At 54.7% G+C, this 19,652-nt stretch overlaps 1 protein-coding gene across 4 annotated transcripts in view; it reads right to left on the bottom strand.

Moving 5' to 3' along the window:
* The window catches only part of LOC146869407 (leukotriene B4 receptor 1-like), a 44,938-nt gene that overhangs the window by 23,170 nt on the left and 2,116 nt on the right, over window positions 1–19,652 (bottom strand). The window contains exon 2 of one of the 4 annotated variants that reach the window (XM_085599764.1): window positions 8,724–12,761. The exons of 2 other annotated variants lie outside the window; for them this stretch is intronic. In XM_085599764.1, coding sequence (XP_085455890.1) covers window positions 9,928–11,667 — 1,740 coding nt within the window. In that variant the 5' untranslated portion in view covers window positions 11,668–12,761 and the 3' untranslated portion in view covers window positions 8,724–9,927. Of the gene's footprint in view, window positions 1–8,723; window positions 12,762–19,652 lie in introns of those variants that run through there. One more of the 4 variants, XM_085599768.1, reaches the window with a different exon arrangement.

The raw sequence follows: 19,652 nt of genomic DNA, 5'->3' as shown, positions 1-19,652 counted from the left end.
TCTCGGGATCGCCGGACCTCACGGAGGTCTGACCCAGCAAACCCGGCGAACATAGGACCATTGGGAAGGGGCTGAGAGGCAGGAGCGTACCCGGGCCCCTGGTGGCCCTAGCGGGCGGGCCCCGGGTCTGCCTTCCCCCGTCTCGGGATCGCCGGTCCTCACGGAGCTCTGACCCAGCAAACTCGGAGAAATAGGACCATCGGGAAGGGGGCTGAGAGGCAGGTGTGCGTACCCGGGCCCCTGGGGGCCCCGCTTCGGGCGGGCCCGGGTGCTGCCTTCCCCAGATTCAGAATCGCCAAACCTCACTTTGGTCTGACTGACCCTCTCCCTAGTTATCCGGAGGAAAATTACCCCCTTTCTTGTAATCCGTGCGCACGAGGTGACAGAGGGGACCCTAGGCGCGAATGTACCCGACCTCCTGGAGCCCTCGCTGGGATCCGGGAGGCAAATTGACCCTCATCGAGACTTCCAGGCAAGCTCGGCCATCTGGTCGCCCCATAGGAAAGCATTGTGCGCGACCAGATGGCCGAGGAGAAAGGAGCGTCCAGATGGCTGAAGGGACTTGTGCGACCAGATGGCCGAGGGGAAAGGGGAAAGGGAAGGGGAAGCCTCCCCGGGCCCTCCGGACCCCGCCCCGGGCACCCTGCCACGCAACAGAACCCAGGACGGGCCAGGGGCCCGGCCAGAGCTCCTGAACCCAGACGAGCGAGGGGAGGCTCCCCGGACACAACTGAACCCCGTCCCGGGCCTTTGGGAGTGCCGCAGGCCAGGGGACAGGGCCTGGGGCTGGAGACCCCGACCCGGGGCCCGGCCGGGCCCCTGGACCCAGCCGGGGCCCCCAGGCCCTCCGGCGCAGGGGAAGCATCCCCGGGCCCTCCGGACCCCGCCCGGGCACCCTGCCACGCGGCAGGACCCATGACGGAGCCCGGGGCGAGGAGGCCGCCCTCCCCGGGGCCACCAGGGGCCCCCAGGGGCCCGGACGGAACTCCTGAACCCAGACCAGCGAGGGGAGGCTCCCCGGATACAACGGAACCCCGTCCCGGGCCTTTGGGAGTGCCGCGGGCTAGGGGACAGGGCCCAGCCAGGGCCCCAGGTCCGCAGGCACAGGGGAAGCCTCCCCGGGCACTCCGGACCCCGTCCCGGCCACCCTGCCACGCGGCAGGACCCACGGCGGGGAGGCCGCCCTCCCGGGGCCCCCAGGGGCCCGGTCGGAAGTCCTGAATGCAGACGAGCGAGGGGAGGCTCCCCGGACACAACGGAAGCCCGTCCCGGGCCTTTGGGAGTGCCGCAGGCCGGGGGAGGGTGACCGGGGCCGGAGACCCCGACCCAGGGCCGGCCGGGCCGCTGGACCCAGCCGGGGCCCCCAGGTCTGCAGGCGCAGGGGAAGCCTCCCTGGGCCCTCCGGACCCCGTCCCGGGCACCCTGCCACGCTGCAGGACCCAGGACGGAGCCCGGGGCGGGGAGGCCGCCCTCCTCGGGGCCCTCAGGGGCCTGGCCGGAGCTCCTGAACCCAGACAAGCGAGGGGAGGCTCCCCGGACACAACGGAAGCCCGTCCCGGGCCTTTGGGAGTGCCGCAGGCTGGGGGACGGGGCCCGGGGACGGAGACCCTGACCCGGGGCCTGACCGGGCCCCTGGACCCAGCCGGGGCCCCCAGGTCCGCAGGCGCAGCCTCGCCTCCCCGGGCCATCCGGACCCCGTCCCGGGCCCCCTGCCATGCGGCAAGACCCAGGACAGAGCCCGGGGAGGCCGCCCTCCCCGGGGCCCTCAGGGGCCCGGCCGGAGCTCCTGAACCCAGCTGAGCGAGGGGAGGCTCCCCGGCCACAACGGAACTCTGTTCCGGGCCTTTGAGAGTGCCGCAGGCCGGCGGACGGGGACGGGGCCCAGGGCCGGAGCTCCTGACCTGGGGCCCGGCCGGGCCCCTGGACCCAGCCGGGGCTCCCAGGACCACCGGCGCAGGGGAAGCCTCCCCGGACCCTCCGGACCCCTTGTCCCAGGCACCCTGCCACGCGGCAGGCCCCAGGACAGAACCAGGGCAGAATCCGGGCCCGTCCAGCTGCCGGCTAAGGACCGAGAGGGGTCCCAGAGTACCCTGTCCCTAGTAATCCGGAGGAAGGCTACCCCCCTTTCTTGAAACCCGCGCGCTCCAAGTGACGGAGGGGACCCTTGGGGCGAACGCGCCCGGCCTCCTGGAGCCCTGGTTGGGATACGGGAGGCGAATGGACCCTCACCGGGACTTCCAGGCCAGCCCAGCCATCTGGCCCCCCTTATAGGAAAGCATTGCGCGCGACCAGATGGCCGAGGGGAAAGGAGCGACCAGATGGCCGGCAACTGAAAGGACTCCCGTCTGCCCGCCCAGTGCCGGGCCATAGCGGTAGGGCTCCCGCCTGATCCAAGGGCTCGGTGGGCTCTGCTTCCCGGGGGGGCTCGGGGACAGCGGCTGGGCCTCAGGCACGGGGAGGACCGACGGAGCTCTCGGGCCCGGGCGCCCTGGGGGAGGACTGCCCGGGACCCGTGGAGCCTGTCCCTGGGCACTTTGCCTCGCCGTGGGCCGGAGGAGGGAGCCCGGACGCCTGGGAGGATGTTGCCCGGGCTTGGCCCATCTGGTCCCCGCCTGAGAACCACCAGCCCCAGGAGGGGTGTCCCGGCATACCCTGCCCCTACTAATTCGGAGGAAGGCTACCCACCTTTCTTGTAACCCTCGCGCTCCGAGTGACGGAGGGGATCCTAGGCGCGGATGCGCCCGACCTCCTGGAGCCCTGACTGGGATCCGGGAGTCAAATGAGCCCTCATCGGGACTTCCAGGCTGGCCCGGCCATCTGGTCGCCCCATTGGAAAGCATTGCGTGCGACCAGATGGCCGAGGGAAAAGTGCGACCAGATGGCCGAGACTGAAAGGACTCCCATCTGTCCAACCCAGAGCCTTCACGCTAGGGTTCCCGCCTGCCCACGCAGGGCTCCGTGGCTGCAGGGCTACAGGGCACCGGGGCTGCAGGGCTACAGGGCACCGGGGCTGCAGGGCTCCAGGGCTGCGGGGCTCCGGGGCTGCAGGGCTCCGGGGCTCCGGGGCTGCAGGGCTCCGGGGCTCCAGGGCTCCGGGGCTGCAGGGCTCCGGGGCTGCAGGGCTCCGGGGCTGCAGGGCTCCGGGGCTGCAGGGCTCCGGGGCTGCAGGGCTCCGGGGCTGCAGGGCTCCGGGCCTGCAGGGCTCCGGGCCTGCAGGGCTCCGGGCTGAAGGGCTCCAGTGCTGCAGGCCTCTGGGGGGGCTCGTAGACCCCACGCTGGGCCTCAGGCATGGGAGGCCCGGTGGAGCTCCCGGGGCCCGGACGCCCGGGGGACCCATGGAGCCCGTCCTGGGCACTTTGCCTCACCGCGGGCTGGAGGAGGGAGTACCGGATGCCCCGGGGAAGTGTCGTCCGGGCTTGACCCATCTGGTCCCCGCCTGAGAACCGCCATCCCCAGGAGGGGTGTCCCGGCATACCCTGCCCCTACTAATACGGAGGAAGGCTACCCACCTTTCTTGTAACCCTCGCGCTCCAAGTGACGGAGGGGATCCTAGGCGCGGATGCGCCCGACCTCCTGGAGCCCTGACTGGGATGCGGGAGTCAAATGAGCCCTCATCGGGACTTCCAGGCTGGCCCGGCCATCTGGTCGCCCCATTGGAAAGCATTGCGTGCGACCAGATGGCCGAGAGAAAGGTGCGACCAGATGGCCGGGACTGAAAGGACTCCCATCTGTCCAACCCCGAGCCTTCGCGCTAGGGTTCCCGCCTGCCCACGCAGGGCTCCGTGGCTGCAGGGCTCCAGGGCTGCAGGGCTCCGCAGCTCCGGGGCTGTAGGGCTCCAGGGCTGCAGGGCTCCAGGGCTGCAGGGCTCCGGGGCTGCAGGGCTCCGGGGCTGCAGGGCTCCAGGGCTGCAGGGCTCCGGGCCTGCAGGGCTCCAGGGCTGCAGGGCTCCGGGGCTGCAGGGCTCCGGGGCTGCAGGGCCCCGGGGCTATAGGGCTCCAGGGCTGCAGGGCTCCGGGGCTGCAGGGCTCCGGGGCTGCAGGGCTCCAGGGCTGCAGGGCTCCGGGGCTGCAGGGCTCCGATCCTGCAGGGCTCCAGGGCTCCGGGCTGAAGGGCTCCAGGGCTGCAGGGCTTTGGGGTTGCAGGCCTCTGGGGGGGCTCGTAGACCCCACGCTGGGCCTCAGGCATGGGAGGCCCGGTGGAGCTCCCGGGGCCCGGACGCCCGGGGACCCATGGAGCCCATCCTGGGCACTTTGCCTCACCGCGGGCTGGAGGAGGGAGCACCGGACACCCCGGGGAAGTGTCGTCCAGGCTTGGCCCATCTGGTCCCCGCCTGAGAACCGCCATCCCCAGGAGGCGTGTCCCGGCATACCCTGCCCCCACTAATCCGGAGGAAGGCTACCCACCTTTCTTGTAACCCTCGCGCTCCAAGTGACGGAGGGGATCCTAGGCGCGGATGCGCCCGACCTCCTCGAGCCCTGACTGGGATCCGGGAGTCAAATGAGCCCTCATCGGGACTTCCAGGCTGGCCCGGCCATCTGGTCGCCCCATTGGAAAGCATTGTGTGCGACCAGATGGCCGAGAGAAAGGTGCGACCAGATGGCCGGGACTGAAAGGACTCCCATCTGTCCAACCCCGAGCCTTCGCGCTAGGGTTCCCGCCTGCCCACGCAGGGCTCCGTGGCTGCAGGGCTCCAGGGCTGTAGGGCTCCAGGGCTGCAGGGCTCCAGGGCTGCAGGGCTCCAGGGCTGCAGGGCTCCGGGGCTCCGGGGCTGCAGGGCTCCAGGGCTGCAGGGCTCCGGACCTGCAGGGCTCCAGGGCTGCAGGGCTCCGGGGCTGCAGGGCTCCAGGGTTGCAGGGCTCCGGGGCTCCAGGGCTGCAGGGCTCCGGGGCTGCAGGGCTCCGGGGCTGCAGGGCTCCAGGGCTCCGGGCTGAAGGGCTCCAGGGCTGCAGGGCTTTGGGGCTGCAGGCCTCTGGGGGGGCTCGTAGACCCCACGCTGGGCCTCAGGCATGGGAGGCCCGGTGGAGCTCCCGGGGCCCGGACGCCCGGGGGACCCATGGAGCCCGTCCTGGGCACTTTGCCTCACTGCGGGCTGGAGGAGGGAGCACCGGACACCCCGGGGAAGTGTCGTCTGGGCTTGGCCCATCTGGTCCCCGCCTGAGAACCGCCATCCCCAGGAGACGTGTCCCGGCATACCCTGCCCCTACTAATCCGGAGGAAGGCTACCCACCTTTCTTGTAACCCTCGCGCTCCAAGTGACGGAGGGGATCCTAGGCGCGGATGCGCCCGACCTCCTCGAGCCCTGACTGGGATCCGGGAGTCAAATGAGCCCTCATCGGGACTTCCAGGCTGGCCCGGCCATCTGGTCGCCCCATTGGAAAGCATTGCGTGCGACCAGATGGCCGAGGGAAAGGTGCGCCCAGATGGCCGGGACCGAAAGGACTCCCAGCTGCCCACACCGAGCCATAGTGGTAGGGCTCCCGCCAGCCCTTGCAGGGCTCCGGGGCTCTGCACCAGGGTCTCTTGTCCCGGGCAGATGGACACTTGGCAGGCCGCAGGACGTGGGATCCCAGGCCCTGACCAAAAATCAGGAGGTCCGGGGCCGGTCCCTGCTTCTCAACGCAGCCAGGCCGGGGAGATCGGGGAGCCTGCCCAAGCACGAGGGACCCCAGTCCCGGGCACACGGTCCATCAGGTTGTGCGCTCGTTTTCCACAATTTCTTTCAAAATTCTGCGTAGTGGCGCTACGCAAAGTCCGCCCAGCCCTAACCAAACTCCTACTACGCAGTGTTTTTCTGCGGCTTCTGCAGGCGACACAATAATATTTAAAATGTTCAATGGACATAGACCATAAAACTAAACGGTATGGATCATTAAAAAAATAAATTGCATTCGAACCAGAAATAACCGGGCAGGACTCCTGTGCGTTTAACAGAAGGGTTGTTGGTGGGAAATAGGTTGAACGCAGCTTCTAAAAGTAAACGGTAGGGCACTGCGGCCCTAAATCTTGCTAAAAGAGCCGCAGAGCAGCACATGTTGCATGCTGGCTGGTTACCGCTCACATACATGTGGCATGATGGTGTAAAGTGTGAGCAGTGAGTACACAATGAAGTGTAAAAGTTTTGAGCCCTGGACTCCCAGGAACAGTTACAGGAGACAGCGGTGGAGCAGAGACCCAGGCACCTCCCACCCCCTCTTTGCACCACTAAAGGCTCACATTTGAGATGAGGGAGTGGTAAGTAGCAATTTTTATTGAATGTAGAGTAGACAAAGCGTGAGGACAGCAGTGGTTAATTTGTAAAAAATAAGTACTGGGGCTCTCGTCAGGAGGCAGCTGGCACCAACCCATTGCTCCTCCTAGCGCTGCCTAAAATAGAACCAACTAGTGGCCATGAAAGTGGGGAGAGGATGTGATGTAATGGCCAGGGCTGCCATCTTCGGAGCTGGGTGAAACAGCCTTGAGTCTCTTCTACGGCTCAACGTCCTGTGATTCTGGGCAAATCACTTGATCACCCAGAGCCCAATGTATCTTTGCTAATAAATGAATGTGACCTTAACTGGTGCTTAGAAAAGCGCCAGTGTTGATGACGAAGTGCCGGTGCTGAGCACTGGAAGACACCAGCTCAAATTAAGAACTGGAGGAAAGGACAGGTGGCACTGGGTGTGCAAGGGGGGGATACAGAAGTGTAAAGCAAGATGGTAGAGAACATGTGTGGTTATTTAAGAAATACAGGGGAGCAGCTGAAGACTGTGGCGTGGGGAGGAACAGGATGTGAGGGAGGAAAGGTGCCTGAGAAATTATGCAAGACAGGATTGGGAGGCAAGAGTCGGGGTGCGCTAGAGTGGGGATGTACTGGAGGGAAGCTGTTCCCTTTGTACACAGGAGGTGTCAGTGTAAGGGGTGCATTCCACAGGGTACAGGAATAGAGGGGACGAGACAAGGAACGTGTCAGGGGTGGGGTGTAGAAATTAGAGAAGGGTTAGGGCATGGCAATCGAGGTGAAGGTTATACAGAAATAAGGAGAGTGATGCAGGCATGTCCAGGCGGGTGTAGGGATGAATGGGGAAGGGACATGCCCAGATGGAGAGTATGTAGAAAGGAAAAGAGGTGAGCAAGGCACCTGCCCAAGCTTGGAATAAGTACACATTACACGAGATAAGTAAAATTAAATGGTCCTACAACCTGTGAAAGTAAAGAATCAGAGAGCGGACCCATTAATTTTGTGGAAAAAAAACAACAAATTGTTTAAGGAAAAAGCGAAACATCGGGCATTGCAATAAGATATATGTAAACAAAAGCACACAAAGCAATCTGTAACACGCTGACTGTGGAAGTAAACGGTATGCAGCATTAACACAGAAAAAGTAGTACAAAGCATCAACGTGGATGGGGATAAGTAATTGGTCCACAGGAAACTGATACGATAGGCATGGAAGGGAGAATGGCTTACATCCAATAGTAACAGAGGAAAGCAAACTGGCAAGCGCATGGACCAATCAGAAGTGAAGGCGGGGTTAAATCTCTTTTAAGATATATTAAAAACAATAGATTTCACAAGCACAGTGCAAGCGCTATGCAGGTGAAACCTAAAAAAACCTAAAAAACGAACAACAACCGTAGGCGGGGACAGCATAGTGAACAGTAGGGCTGTGGGAGATCAGACTGCGACACGCTGTGGCATACGTCACATCACATGCCAGACGTGGGGAAGAGTTGATGCTGAAAAGCATTTCACGACATATAAAGTCAGAGAAGTCATGTGAAGGGGTAGTAAAAGGGTGTGTGCAGAGCTCTCTCATTTTCCAAGTTCAGAGTGAGCAGCACGCCCTGGCCAGGTTTTTTATGTGCATTCTGGGACTTGTAGTCCTGGTTTTATACTTGCCGCAACACGATTACAAATCACAGGAAGTGCGTAAGCAAAGCAGGACTGGATGAACTGCTCAGGCATGGAACTAGGAAATGTGAGCGCTCTGAAGGGTGGAAGCCCCCAGGGGATCCTTGTGGAGAGAGCTCTCCATCAGTAATGGGACAGAGAGACGTCATCGCTCAAACTCCATCCCCAGTGACCCAAGAACCCCGAAGTACCACATGAAATGCTTGTCTTCCACCATTAAATCCCCAGTGATGGGTCTTCCGTATGTGGAGGGTCGGAGTCTTATAGGATAGTCTGGAAGCGCTGAAAGGGCAGGATTGTTAGGGGGTGGGCTGTTTTTGGGAGGGGTGGGATATTTGTGCATACTTTCTGGTCTGCTAGGCCGTTTTTTACTTTTAATTTTCCTGAAATTGCCAAAAACAGTGATTGCATCAAACACATACAGTCTCCCATATCTTGCAAAACGCGTATACAGTATTTCTTTACAGGTTCAAAAGTTCCCGGAGTTGCGGACGTGGAGTACTTTTTTAGCCACCCGATTCGCTAGGGTGCCAGTTTGATTTTGGCGCCCGAGCTTATGTTTTGTCCTGGTCTATCTAACCCAGGGTGCCAGTTGTTAAATAGGCCCTGAAGGACCAAGGCGCGCCGTGGACAGGAAGTGTGTGGACAGGAAGTGTGTGGTATTGCTCCGGCCTATTTTAGTATCTCGCAATTATCTACTGGAACCCACTCTGGTCAGATGGAACTTTTTACTTGCCTAATAGCATGGAGGGAAAATTACCGTTATCACAATTACAGTCTGCAATTTGCCATAATCAAAGACTCGAAACTTAATCTCTTGGCTCTCTGGTTTTTATTATCAACATAAAGATTTGGAGATACAAAGTCCTCAACACGAGGCACAACAAGTACATAGGCACTAAAACAAATGCTACTCTACGAAGAACCCGCATACGGCTAAAGATAACTAAAAGTACAATCTCTAAAAGCATGAGGTAGAACACTACCAAGCAAATGTCGATACTAGGGACACTGAACCATACCATCTCTGTCCCTACTCTGTACTAGGTGACATCCCTACATTGCAATCCCTTGAGACCCTCATCAGAATAAAAGGTGTCAGAGCGAAACTTCCTAAGAAGTCCTCACTTAGAGAGCTTGGTCTAAGTTGCCCCCTCTACCCTTCGCCTAGCCGTCCTCTGCTTTGGGCTGCCCCGCTCTGCTCTGCCTCCACCCTCGGGGCGCTGTCCCTAATACAGTACCCCAAGTCTCCGAACACGCCCTTTGCGCCTCCTCTCCTTCCGGGGTCGTCTTTCAGTACTTTTCCACAGATCGCTGTCCAGTTCCATCGTCCATCGCTTGGCCTTGAGTCCCAGACGCCATCCGCACTAGGAGTTACGATTGGCACATTCCAATACACTCCCATGTCTGGCTTTCTCTACATAATTCAAATTACGAACAAAGAGCTTCTCTACTAACGAGCAACTGTCCTTGCACCTGGGGTGAGATCATGCAAAGCAGACATTCTTCACATCTTTTAAGTTGCAATTTACTACAGCCTGAAAACCTCTACTGGAATAAATCCTTTTTGGCCTATTGCCCTTGGCTAACATAAGAAAATACCAGGCCTTTCGCCTCAACGATATATGCGAATTCTGGCCACTACTTCGGTTACACAAGCAGGTTTCAATCACAGTATTGACATTTACGTCTTTCTTTCATGTGTGGTCAAGCTAAACAAACTACAGACACGAAGTCTGGGGTACACATTTCTAACACCACATTGCATTTCCCGTAGCTAAACACTATACATTTCTCTAATATGTTTACCATGTGCTTGTACCTAGCTAGCACTTCTACTTAAAATCGATATAGGTTATACGGTTGTAATACATTGCACACGAAATCCCTGAGTACACATTTGGTTATATGCGGGTGCCGACTAACAGTGAATATAACGCACCCCTACAATTCTCAAACTTTTAAACGCTACATCAGTTCCCCCCTTTGATGACATCCGTCATCACACCATTACATTTCCTTCTTCAGAACTGATTTAAACCGTGCTAGTCATAACATTTCCATGTCGGACTCCCTCCAGTTTCTTAAGACTCTCATATTGCTGCTCCTGGAGCTTTGCCAACCTCCTCTCGTTTGCCTTTAGAGCTCTTTCAACCTTGCCTCCTTGATACCACTTCCATGCCTTCACACATCCCCACAAACAGATCACACAAACCACGGCAATAATAATTGGTTTCAACACTGAACCTAGAAATCCCCTTCCCAGATTCGCAAACCAAGTTCCCACTCTTCCAAATCCTAATCCAATCTTCTCCCACACATTCACCTCCGTCAGATCCGTAATCTCCTTGTGAATAGTCGTTATGTTGTCTATGTACTTCCCTATCTCCTTCGAGTTGTCTGGAATATACGTGCAGCATTCCTGAACTTTCAATAATTTGCAGACTCCGCCTTCTTTTGCTAACAACACATCTAAAGCAAGGCGATTCTGCAAAACCATATTCCGGATCGACAACATCTCTCCAGCCACCAATATCAAAGATCTCGCCGTGTTCATAGACAACTCATCAACTACAGTCGCCAACCTTCGGATCTTCACATCATTCAACACCACACCCATACTAGGTATCATTGCTCCGTATATGTCCCCAATCACTGCACCGGCATTTGTAGCCCTACGTTTCCTGGGCGGTCGCTTCGTCTCTAACAACTCCAAGTCCCTTGTGTGATAAATCTTCGGGAATATGATAGCCAAATAGCATACTCCATACCAATTGTCGGGTAGTCTGACATAAGCATTCGTCCCACAAACATAATACACTGTCGGGATTACTTCTACTGGACCTTGCATAAAATTCTTAGCATAAGCTTCCATTGTAAAAGTCTGAGAACAAATGCTATGTCCTACTGCGACCTTCTCCGTCTTGGATTGAGGCCGTGCAATACACAAATTCCCTCTCTGTGCCTCATCCAATGCTATTGGTCCATAACTTCCCTTAGATCTGTGAGCTCTCTCCTCGTCCGTCCAATCTACTGGGCTATCTCCGGTGTGTCGTGTCTCAGTCAACTTTCTATACCTGTCCTCTACTTGGTCTATGAATTTCTTCTCTATCTCTGATAACGCACATGTCAGGTTATTCCTGTGAGCATGCGCCGTATCCAGTTTCACAGTCGGTCTAAAATATTTCAGGAGTCTGTCCTCTTTCTTATCCAGATCATATCTATTCAAATGCTTGATTGCTGGCACCTCGGGAAGTACCGTGTCAAAATTTGAGAAGAAATACTCGAACTGTCTCCTGTCATAAAATAAACTGAGCCATATGCTACAAGAAATCCCATAAGTCAATGGGAGATGATGATACTTGATACCCTCATCCACTGAAGCAGGCAACTGCATGCACACATAGCAATCCTTCACATCCATCGCATCAACATACTCATACAGCAACCTTGCATACGCGTTAAGCTTAAAATCACCCTTTGACAAATCCATGTGAAGTCTGCGAACATCTCTCAACTCCGATAATTCCTGTTCGCTAATACTGACACCACTCTGCCCTGGGGTAATAGGTGTGGGTGCTCCCTGAACCTTCCCCTCTTGCCTGTGAGCCACCATGTAGGAACTGATCACTACCGCAAATATGGTGACTACTACAACTCCGATCAATGTGCCTATTATCAGTTTAGCCCTACGATGTGGGTTTACAGGATCTGCCATCTCCGGAATATGCTCAATGTCCAATGCAGTCTCTGAAAGGATAAGTCTCCTTCTCATTAATGTCTCTTTCGTGAACTTAGGCAACCCTCCCTAACTTTCTTCGTTCTACAACGGAAAAATCCCTAATTTTGTTCTTCTTCCGCTCGGCTCTAGGTAATCTTCTTTTTAGCTGGCAACCTTTCTCAAATCAATCTAACATAAGCGCCGGTCCCAACAGCTCCAGGACTCCCTGCAATATTTCGAGCTTAAGGATAATCAGTTCTTGTGGATCTGGCAATGCTGTGAACGTCGGGAACTCTAAATTGTCCAAAATCATACCTCGAATGGTACTCAGGAATGGCGGACTTGGGATATGAATCGTCAGAATCCCTTCGATCTCCAATCCCGGAACTTTCAGCAACACTTCCACCCTCTGGAGCGGGACACTGTTGACCAATGTCATCGACCTCAATCTTCCCGTGCTCGGTAACCCTGGCATCAGTCACTTGGTATGCCCACTCCGGGGAAGCGTACTTCCGACTTGGCACTCGAGTTCTCTTGGACCTTCTCACACCACCTTGAGGATTTTCCTCGTCTCCCGATTCTTCTTCCGGTTCTTCCGAAACTGGTGCAAGGTCGGTGTCTGGGGCCAACCTCAGGTTTACCCGGTTCTGCTTTGCGGGCCAAACCCTTTCCGCTTCGGTGGCACCCCCAGTCTTCTCTCCGATACCCTGTGCACTGACTTCCTCTTCTTCGGCAGAACTCGATTCTGTACTACCCACTGCACCTCTCGCTCCTTCGCCAGTTTCTGGGTCAGTACTTTCTTCACGTCCTCCCCCAACTCGATTCAGTGCACCATCAGCCGCTTCAGCAACCCTTACAGCTTGACTGGCCCTCTCTGGCGATTCTGTCGGCTCACTGGGATCTTGGTTCTCGAGAGGGGCTGTATCTTCCAAGGGTGCTGGAACTCTGCGGGTATGAGAAGCATGCACCCAGTTCGGTAACCCTCCGCACTTGACAGCAGTGTTCGTAACAAGGATTACTTGGAAAGGGCCACGCCACCTAGCATCCAAACAACTCTTCCTCACGTGCTTTCGGACTAGGACCCAATCGCCTGGGTCCAAGTCGTGGCACCGGTCACTCGCAGCTGGAACCGTTGCTGTCTGCACCTGCTGAGACACAGAACGGACCACGTCAGCAAGGCCTTTACAATAGTCCAGGATCATATCATCAGTGATATTTATCAGAGCAGTAGCAGGTATTGCAGGCAAACGCATCGCTCTTCCCATGAGGATTTCATGGGGTGACAACCCAGTTCTTCTATCAGGCACACTTCGAAGGCTCATAAGGACCAAAGGTAATGCGTCAGGCCATTTCAGAGACGTAGACGAACACACTTTCGCCATCCGAGCCTTTAGAGTTCCATTCACCTGCTCCACTATCCCTGAAGCTTCTGGTCTATAGCTACAGTGTAACTTCTGATCTATATTCAAAGCAGCACAAAGCAATTTCATAACTTCGCTGTGGAAATGAGTTCCTCTGTCCGATTCAAAGGACGTCGGGAACCCGTACCTAGGAATGAGTTCTCTCAATAATAGTTTCGCTACGGTGAGTGTGTCGCATCTGCGTGTAGGATATGCCTCCACCCACCTGGAAAAGACACATACTATCACTAATATGTACCTCAACCCATTACACTTCGGCATTTCGACAAAATCCAACTGCATCCTATTGAAAGGTCCCCCTGACCTCCCTATGTGGCTCAATGTCACAGCAGTTCTTTTCCCTACATTCATCTGTTGGCAAGTGACACATCTCTGGCACACAGTTTCAGCCACGGCACGAAACTTCGGATTGTACCAAGTCTGACGAAACACTCTCATCATTGCGTCTCTACCAAGATGTACAGCACCATGTATCAACCTCGCCATGGGATTCAACAAACTTTCCGGCAACACTGCTCGTCCATCATTCGAAACCCATATATCCACATCTCCCTTCTCACATCCAGCTCGTATCCAGCTGTCCCGTTCCTGATCTGAGACCCCTTCCTGAAGCTGCTTCAGTTCCTCCCATGTGTCAGCCATTGCTAACATCTGACCATACACCACCTCTTCCCCAGTTTCCTCAATGTGGATCTCAGTAAAGTTGCATCCCTGCTCTGCACAAAATCGAGCTACTTCGTCTGCATAGTTATTTCCCAACGAGACAAAGTCGCTTCCCTTCGTGTGGGCTGCACATTTAACAACAGCTATTTCATCAGGACCTTGCAATGCTTTTAACAGTTTTCGCACATGTTCACCATTTCTTATGGGAGAACCTGAAGACGTCATAAACCCTCTCTGGGACCATAGCTGTCCGAAATCATGAACCACACCAAACCCGTACTGGCTGTCTGTGTAAATCGTTACACGGATCTTCTCAGCTGCCAAACAGGCACGAGTCAGAGCAATGAGCTCAGCCACCTGCGCGGAGTGTACTCCTTCTAAACAAGCGGCCTCAACCACACCCGTGATGGTGCATACAGCAAACGCTGCTCTCGATCGACCGACACTGTCTCTTAAACATGAACCGTCCACAAAGAAAATCTCATCTGACACTGGGAGCGGTTCGTCGACAATGTCGGGTCTCGGTTTGGTGCATAGTTCAGTCACATCGAGACAATCATGGTCCTCACAATCTTCATTATCATCTATTTTTAGAACAGGTAACAGTGTAGCAGGATTTAAAACAGCACACCTCTTCAATGTCACATTATCGGCTGCAAGAATAACTTGCTCATAACGAGTCAGCCTATTATTCGTGAGGTGCTGTGTTTTAGTCCTAGTCATCAACAATTCAACAGAATGTGGCACATGTACAGTAAGTGGATGACCCATCACAATGCTCTCACATCTCTCGATGCTGACACCTGTTGCCGCAACGGATCTGAGACATCCGGGCAACGCAGAAGCTACTGGATCTAGAGTAGCTGAGAAATAAGCAACTGGTCTACGGACACCTCCATGATTCTGGGTTAACACTGCTAATGCGCAACCTTCTCTTTCGCAGCAGAACAATGCAAATGCCTTGTTATAATCCGGCATTCCCAACGCAGGAGCGCTACATAAGGCTTCTCTCAGCCTCAGAAATGATTTCAAACAGTCGTCGTCCCATGGTACCGGATCACTTACATCCTTTCGCGTCAGCCGCTGCAAAGGCTTCGCTTCAAAGGAAAAGTTTGGGATCCACTGGCGGCAATAGCCCACCATTCCCAAAAACATTCTAACTTCCCTCTGCGTCGAGGGAACTGGCATTCTCAAAATCGCATCAATGCGATCTGGAGACACCTTCCTTTTACCCTTTTCAATTCTGTGCCCCAAATACTGTACCTCAGGTAAACAGTATTGCAGCTTGTTTGGAGACACCTTGTGACCGTTCTCTCCCAGGAAATTCAACAACGCAATGGTATCGATCCTGCAAGCGTCTTCTGTCTCTGACGCGACAAGCAGGTCGTCAATGTATTGCACCAAAACAGAGTTTTTCGGCAACACAAGACCTTCCAGATTCTTCTTTAACAGCTGATTGAAAATCGATGGGCTCTCCGTATACCCCTGTGGGATACGGCACCACGTTAATATACGATTTTCTAGCCTAAAGGCAAAAAGAAATCTACTCTCTTCATGTAGGGGAATCGAAAAGAATGCCTGACACAAGTCAATCACTGTGAACCATCCAGCTTCGCATGGGATCTGGAACAGTATCACAGACGGATTCGGTACCACTGGACAACATGGGACAACTATGTCGTTTATTTTCCGCAGGTCTTGCACTATCCTGAACTTCCCACTCGGTTTCTGCAATCCCATAATGGGTGAATTACATGGACTACCCATGATCTCCACCAGTATTCCCTGCCTAATCATAGACTCAATCACAGGTTTGATCCCAGCAATCGTCTCAGGTGACAGTTTATACTGAGGTGTTCTCGGGAATTCCGCGTTTGGCTTAACCTGTATCTTCACCGGTTCCACTCCCCTGACTAAGCCGATCTCCTCTCCGCTTAGATCCCACACATCGGTCGCAACTGACTCCCTCAAGTCCTGTGGAAGCTCCTCCACTGTCAGAGCCGGGTACACTTCCACGCACCCCTGCTGATTTGCAACCTTAAAGGTCGCGTCGTCATCTCTTGTCTGTACCTCTACTCCCCTCGGGGTACAGTAAATTGTGCAATTGAGCTTACACAATAAATCTCTTCCCAGCAGACAGACAGGACTAGAATCGCACACCACGAACTGATGTCGATCCCTAAAGTTTCCTATCCTGACGGGAATCGGTTCCGTCAAGGGGCTAACTAGTCTCTTGTTCGCCACTCCAACCACTTGTATACTTTCTCCCGAGAGGGCTACCCCCGGAACTACTGCTGATCTTATGGTTGACCTGGTAGCCCCCGTATCTACCAAAAAGGTAGTAGGGCGTCCATCGAGTTCGGCTTCCACAAAGGGTCCCTTCTGATCTACTTCTAGTATGGCCCTGAGCAGGCAATCATCGTCCTGACCCAAACTTAACTGCGCCAGCAAATCTGCATCCCTCTCCTCTTCCACTTCGAACATGGGCATCTGCAAATAAGTCCGAGCTCCCTGCTGTATGTTCTGCATCCTGGGTGGCTGGGGAACCTGCACCTGCGAGATGCCTGTCCCCCCTTGCATCGTTCTCGGTACAGTCACCGTCTGTACCTGTTCCGCCCCAGGGACCTGACCCATTCCTCCCTCCATCTGCGGCTGATTATAGGGGTTCAAGGGACACTCGCGCCTCCAGTGTCCCACCTGGTGACACTGGTGACAAGCAGTCGTCTTCTTCAAGATCGCTACATCTATTCCTGTCCTAGGGTCTACGGGTCTCGGCCTTCCCTGACCCTGCATATTCTGATTCCCTGTCTGATAATTTCCCTGTCTTCGCCCCACTGGACCCCCATTCGGCGGTCCCTGAGCCGCTTGCATCTGAATGAGCAATAAGTTATCCTTCATCTTCTTGTGCTTTGACTCAATCTCATCCGTGCAGTACCTGGCGTACCGCAAGATCTCGTCTACGGGCTTATTCTGCCAACAGATCAAATGCTGCTGTATCATAAGACTGACCTCGGGCTTCAAACCCAGCACGAACTTAGACACAAACTGTCCCATGTCCTTCGTTTCCAGCTCATCTAACCCACTGTACTGCTTAAAAGCTTTCAAAAGTCTCTCATAGAATTCATGTACTGTCTCCTTGGGCTCCTGCACTGTCCTGTCTATCTTCACCCAATCGATATCTTGGGGTGAAACCTTCGATTTCAACCAGGTAATAACTTTATCATACAGCCTCATTACCACGGGCGACGGACCATTTGTAACTATGTTCCTATCAGGCTCATAGTCCGGCCAATCAACAGCAATTTTACACGCGTTCCACAGGTCTCCCGGAACTACGATATCGAATAAGGTGTTCAGATCTATCCACAACACCTTCGAAATCTTAACGAAACGCTCAACTTGCTTGTACCACTCTGCAGGCTTCTCCCTAAGCCTGGGAAAATCATTCGTAAATGATGCCAAATCCCCCCTGCTCCATGGTACATGCACGTATCCTCCATTCGCCACCTCTCTCAAGGGAAGAATCTTTACCTCCTGCAAATCCCCTTCAGAGCTCCCTCCTTTCGCTCCCCTAGAATTCTTTTTCCTAGCCCATTTCTCTTGCCATTTATCGAGCATCAGCCATATTCTCATAGCTACGATCAATTCCTTGGTATGTGACCTTAGACCAACAACCCTTTTCTCTTCCAATTCCCGCTCGGTACAATGCATCCTATGGTTCCCTTGTAATGCTCTCGTCTTGGATAGCTCCACCCCATATTCTCTAGCCAAACCCGCCAGTTTCTCATGTGCCACTCGTGCTTTACGAGTCACATCCTTTGCCACAAAAAGCAATTCATCGGGAGTATAGGTCAATACTCTCTCAAGAGGTAGATTCCCATATATTATTTCATCCGCCTCTGCTTTAAGTCTTACTACATCTATCATTCCGGCCTTCAAGGCTCCTTTCAACACCTGACAACTTGCTCCACGTCCCTCATCATACTCGCATTCCGATTCCTGCTCTCTCCTTTCCTCCGGTAGTTCTATGGGAGCAGAATGGCTCTTAAAGGCAACTGGGGTTGTCCCCGCTCGGCCCATATTCCAGCTCATTTGCTTCTTGGGTGATACCCATGACCCTAAATCTGGTCTCGACTCCATCGGAGTCCTCGACCTCACCGGTCTCTCGTCCTCTTCGCCCCTAGATGTGTCTGACACCGCTGCTAATGGTGTACTCCATTGTACTGGGCTTGGAGGTCGGGCCGTTGCCCCTTCCAACTCACTTTCCCCACTTTCTCGCCTACTTCTCTCTGCCTCTCGTTCAGACCTCTCTCTCGCCTCTGATTCCGGGCTGTATATAGACACAATCGGTCCAATGGTGACCGGTACCCTCAATGCATCCGGTAACCTCATCTCTCCTTCAATCCTTCGGCTAGTCCCCGACTGACCCTGTGAACTCGCTGTATCAAACGAGACCAACCCTTCCACTCGGGTCTCGGGCTGGATCGTTACCCTCCTAGTTTCCTCTCTGTCGCTCCACCTATCATCTGACTCATCCGGATTATAAGGGGGTGGTCTCTCTTCTAGCAATCTTCGTAATATATCATCATCAGAATCACTATCCTCTTTCTGAGCTTTCCCATTCCTTATTCCTGTCTCCTCCATTATCGCGGGATACAGTTTCGCTTCCTCAATTGTCTGCACTCTCCATCTTTTCTCTGCTGCGTCCCACTTGGCATCCTGGAATGCCCTAATCGACTTCCTCATCCTCTCCTGACTTCTTCCCTTTTCCTTATCATGCGCTGCTCTAATCCACGCATGTAATGCTTCAAACTGTGCTGGTCTTGGCAAGGGTTTTAAGGACCCCATCACCGTCTTCAGTTGGTACAGCACCGCTAATCTAAATGAGCCGTACCTCGGGAAAGCTAATTCCCCCTCACCTTGCGTAACCTTGTGCCAATTCTCGATCCAAACGATAGTATGTAACCCCACATTCTGTGCCATGTAATGTGCCGGTGTATCCTCGGGAGGAGCTTCTTCTCCCCCGCGGACAACCACATGCCTATCACCTCTACACAACTCTCGCAAAGCCCTAAGACACTTCATGATGAGCAAATTCGATCTCGCGCTCTATTTACTTCTTATTCTCAAATCCTCCAATAACAGCGCGACTCACACCAACCGGCCTATCACAGCGCGACACCCTCTGACGTCACCTTCCTTCGTTCGCAGCAGTTCCCTTCTCCAAACTCGTTTCACGCTTACTCACGTCCCATTCATACACTGAAATAACCAATTAAGTTATTTCTCTGGCTGTCCGTCCACAGCCTCTGACTGTCCGTCCACAGTCTCTCGACCTTGTTGACCTCGATTGGCGCCCGTCTGCCCCCGTCCGGCCAGACAAAAACGCCTCTGATAGGTTACTAACACTCCGATCTGCTCACCACAACCCACGACCAGCGTTAAGTTGCCATACACACACGCATTCGCTCCCCCTATCTCGGTCCAGGTGATCGATGGTACCTCACGATCTCCTTTGGGTGGTCAACAAAATCTATCTCAGGTGTCTTCTACACCACAATTCCCGGGCTGCGCGCGCTCACAGCCTGATCTCACAATCACACGACATACACAACAACTCCGCAAGACATCACACAACAAATCAACACCGCAATCTACAACGTCTCATTATGTTCATACTCACTCCTGGAACTGCTGCTTTCTGCCGCGCTGCTACTCGCCGTCGATGCTCATCTGCCGCCGTCTGCTGCTCGCCATCTGATGATTCAGCATCACTTATCGTCTCTCGGGCCTCAAGGGTCACTTATCCTTATCTAATCTTCCCTCGCTATCAGTAAGAAACCATCCTCTGCTACCAACTGCTCCGGCCTATTTTAGTATCTCGCAATTATCTACTGGAACCCACTCTGGTCAGATGGAACTTTTTACTTGCCTAATAGCATGGAGGGAAAATTA

The sequence above is a fragment of the Triturus cristatus genome, chromosome 1_1, assembly GCF_964204655.1.
Source record: "Triturus cristatus chromosome 1_1, aTriCri1.1, whole genome shotgun sequence".
NCBI classification, from domain to species: Eukaryota; Metazoa; Chordata; class Amphibia; order Caudata; family Salamandridae; genus Triturus; species Triturus cristatus.
This window is presented reverse-complemented; position numbering and strand designations above follow the sequence as displayed.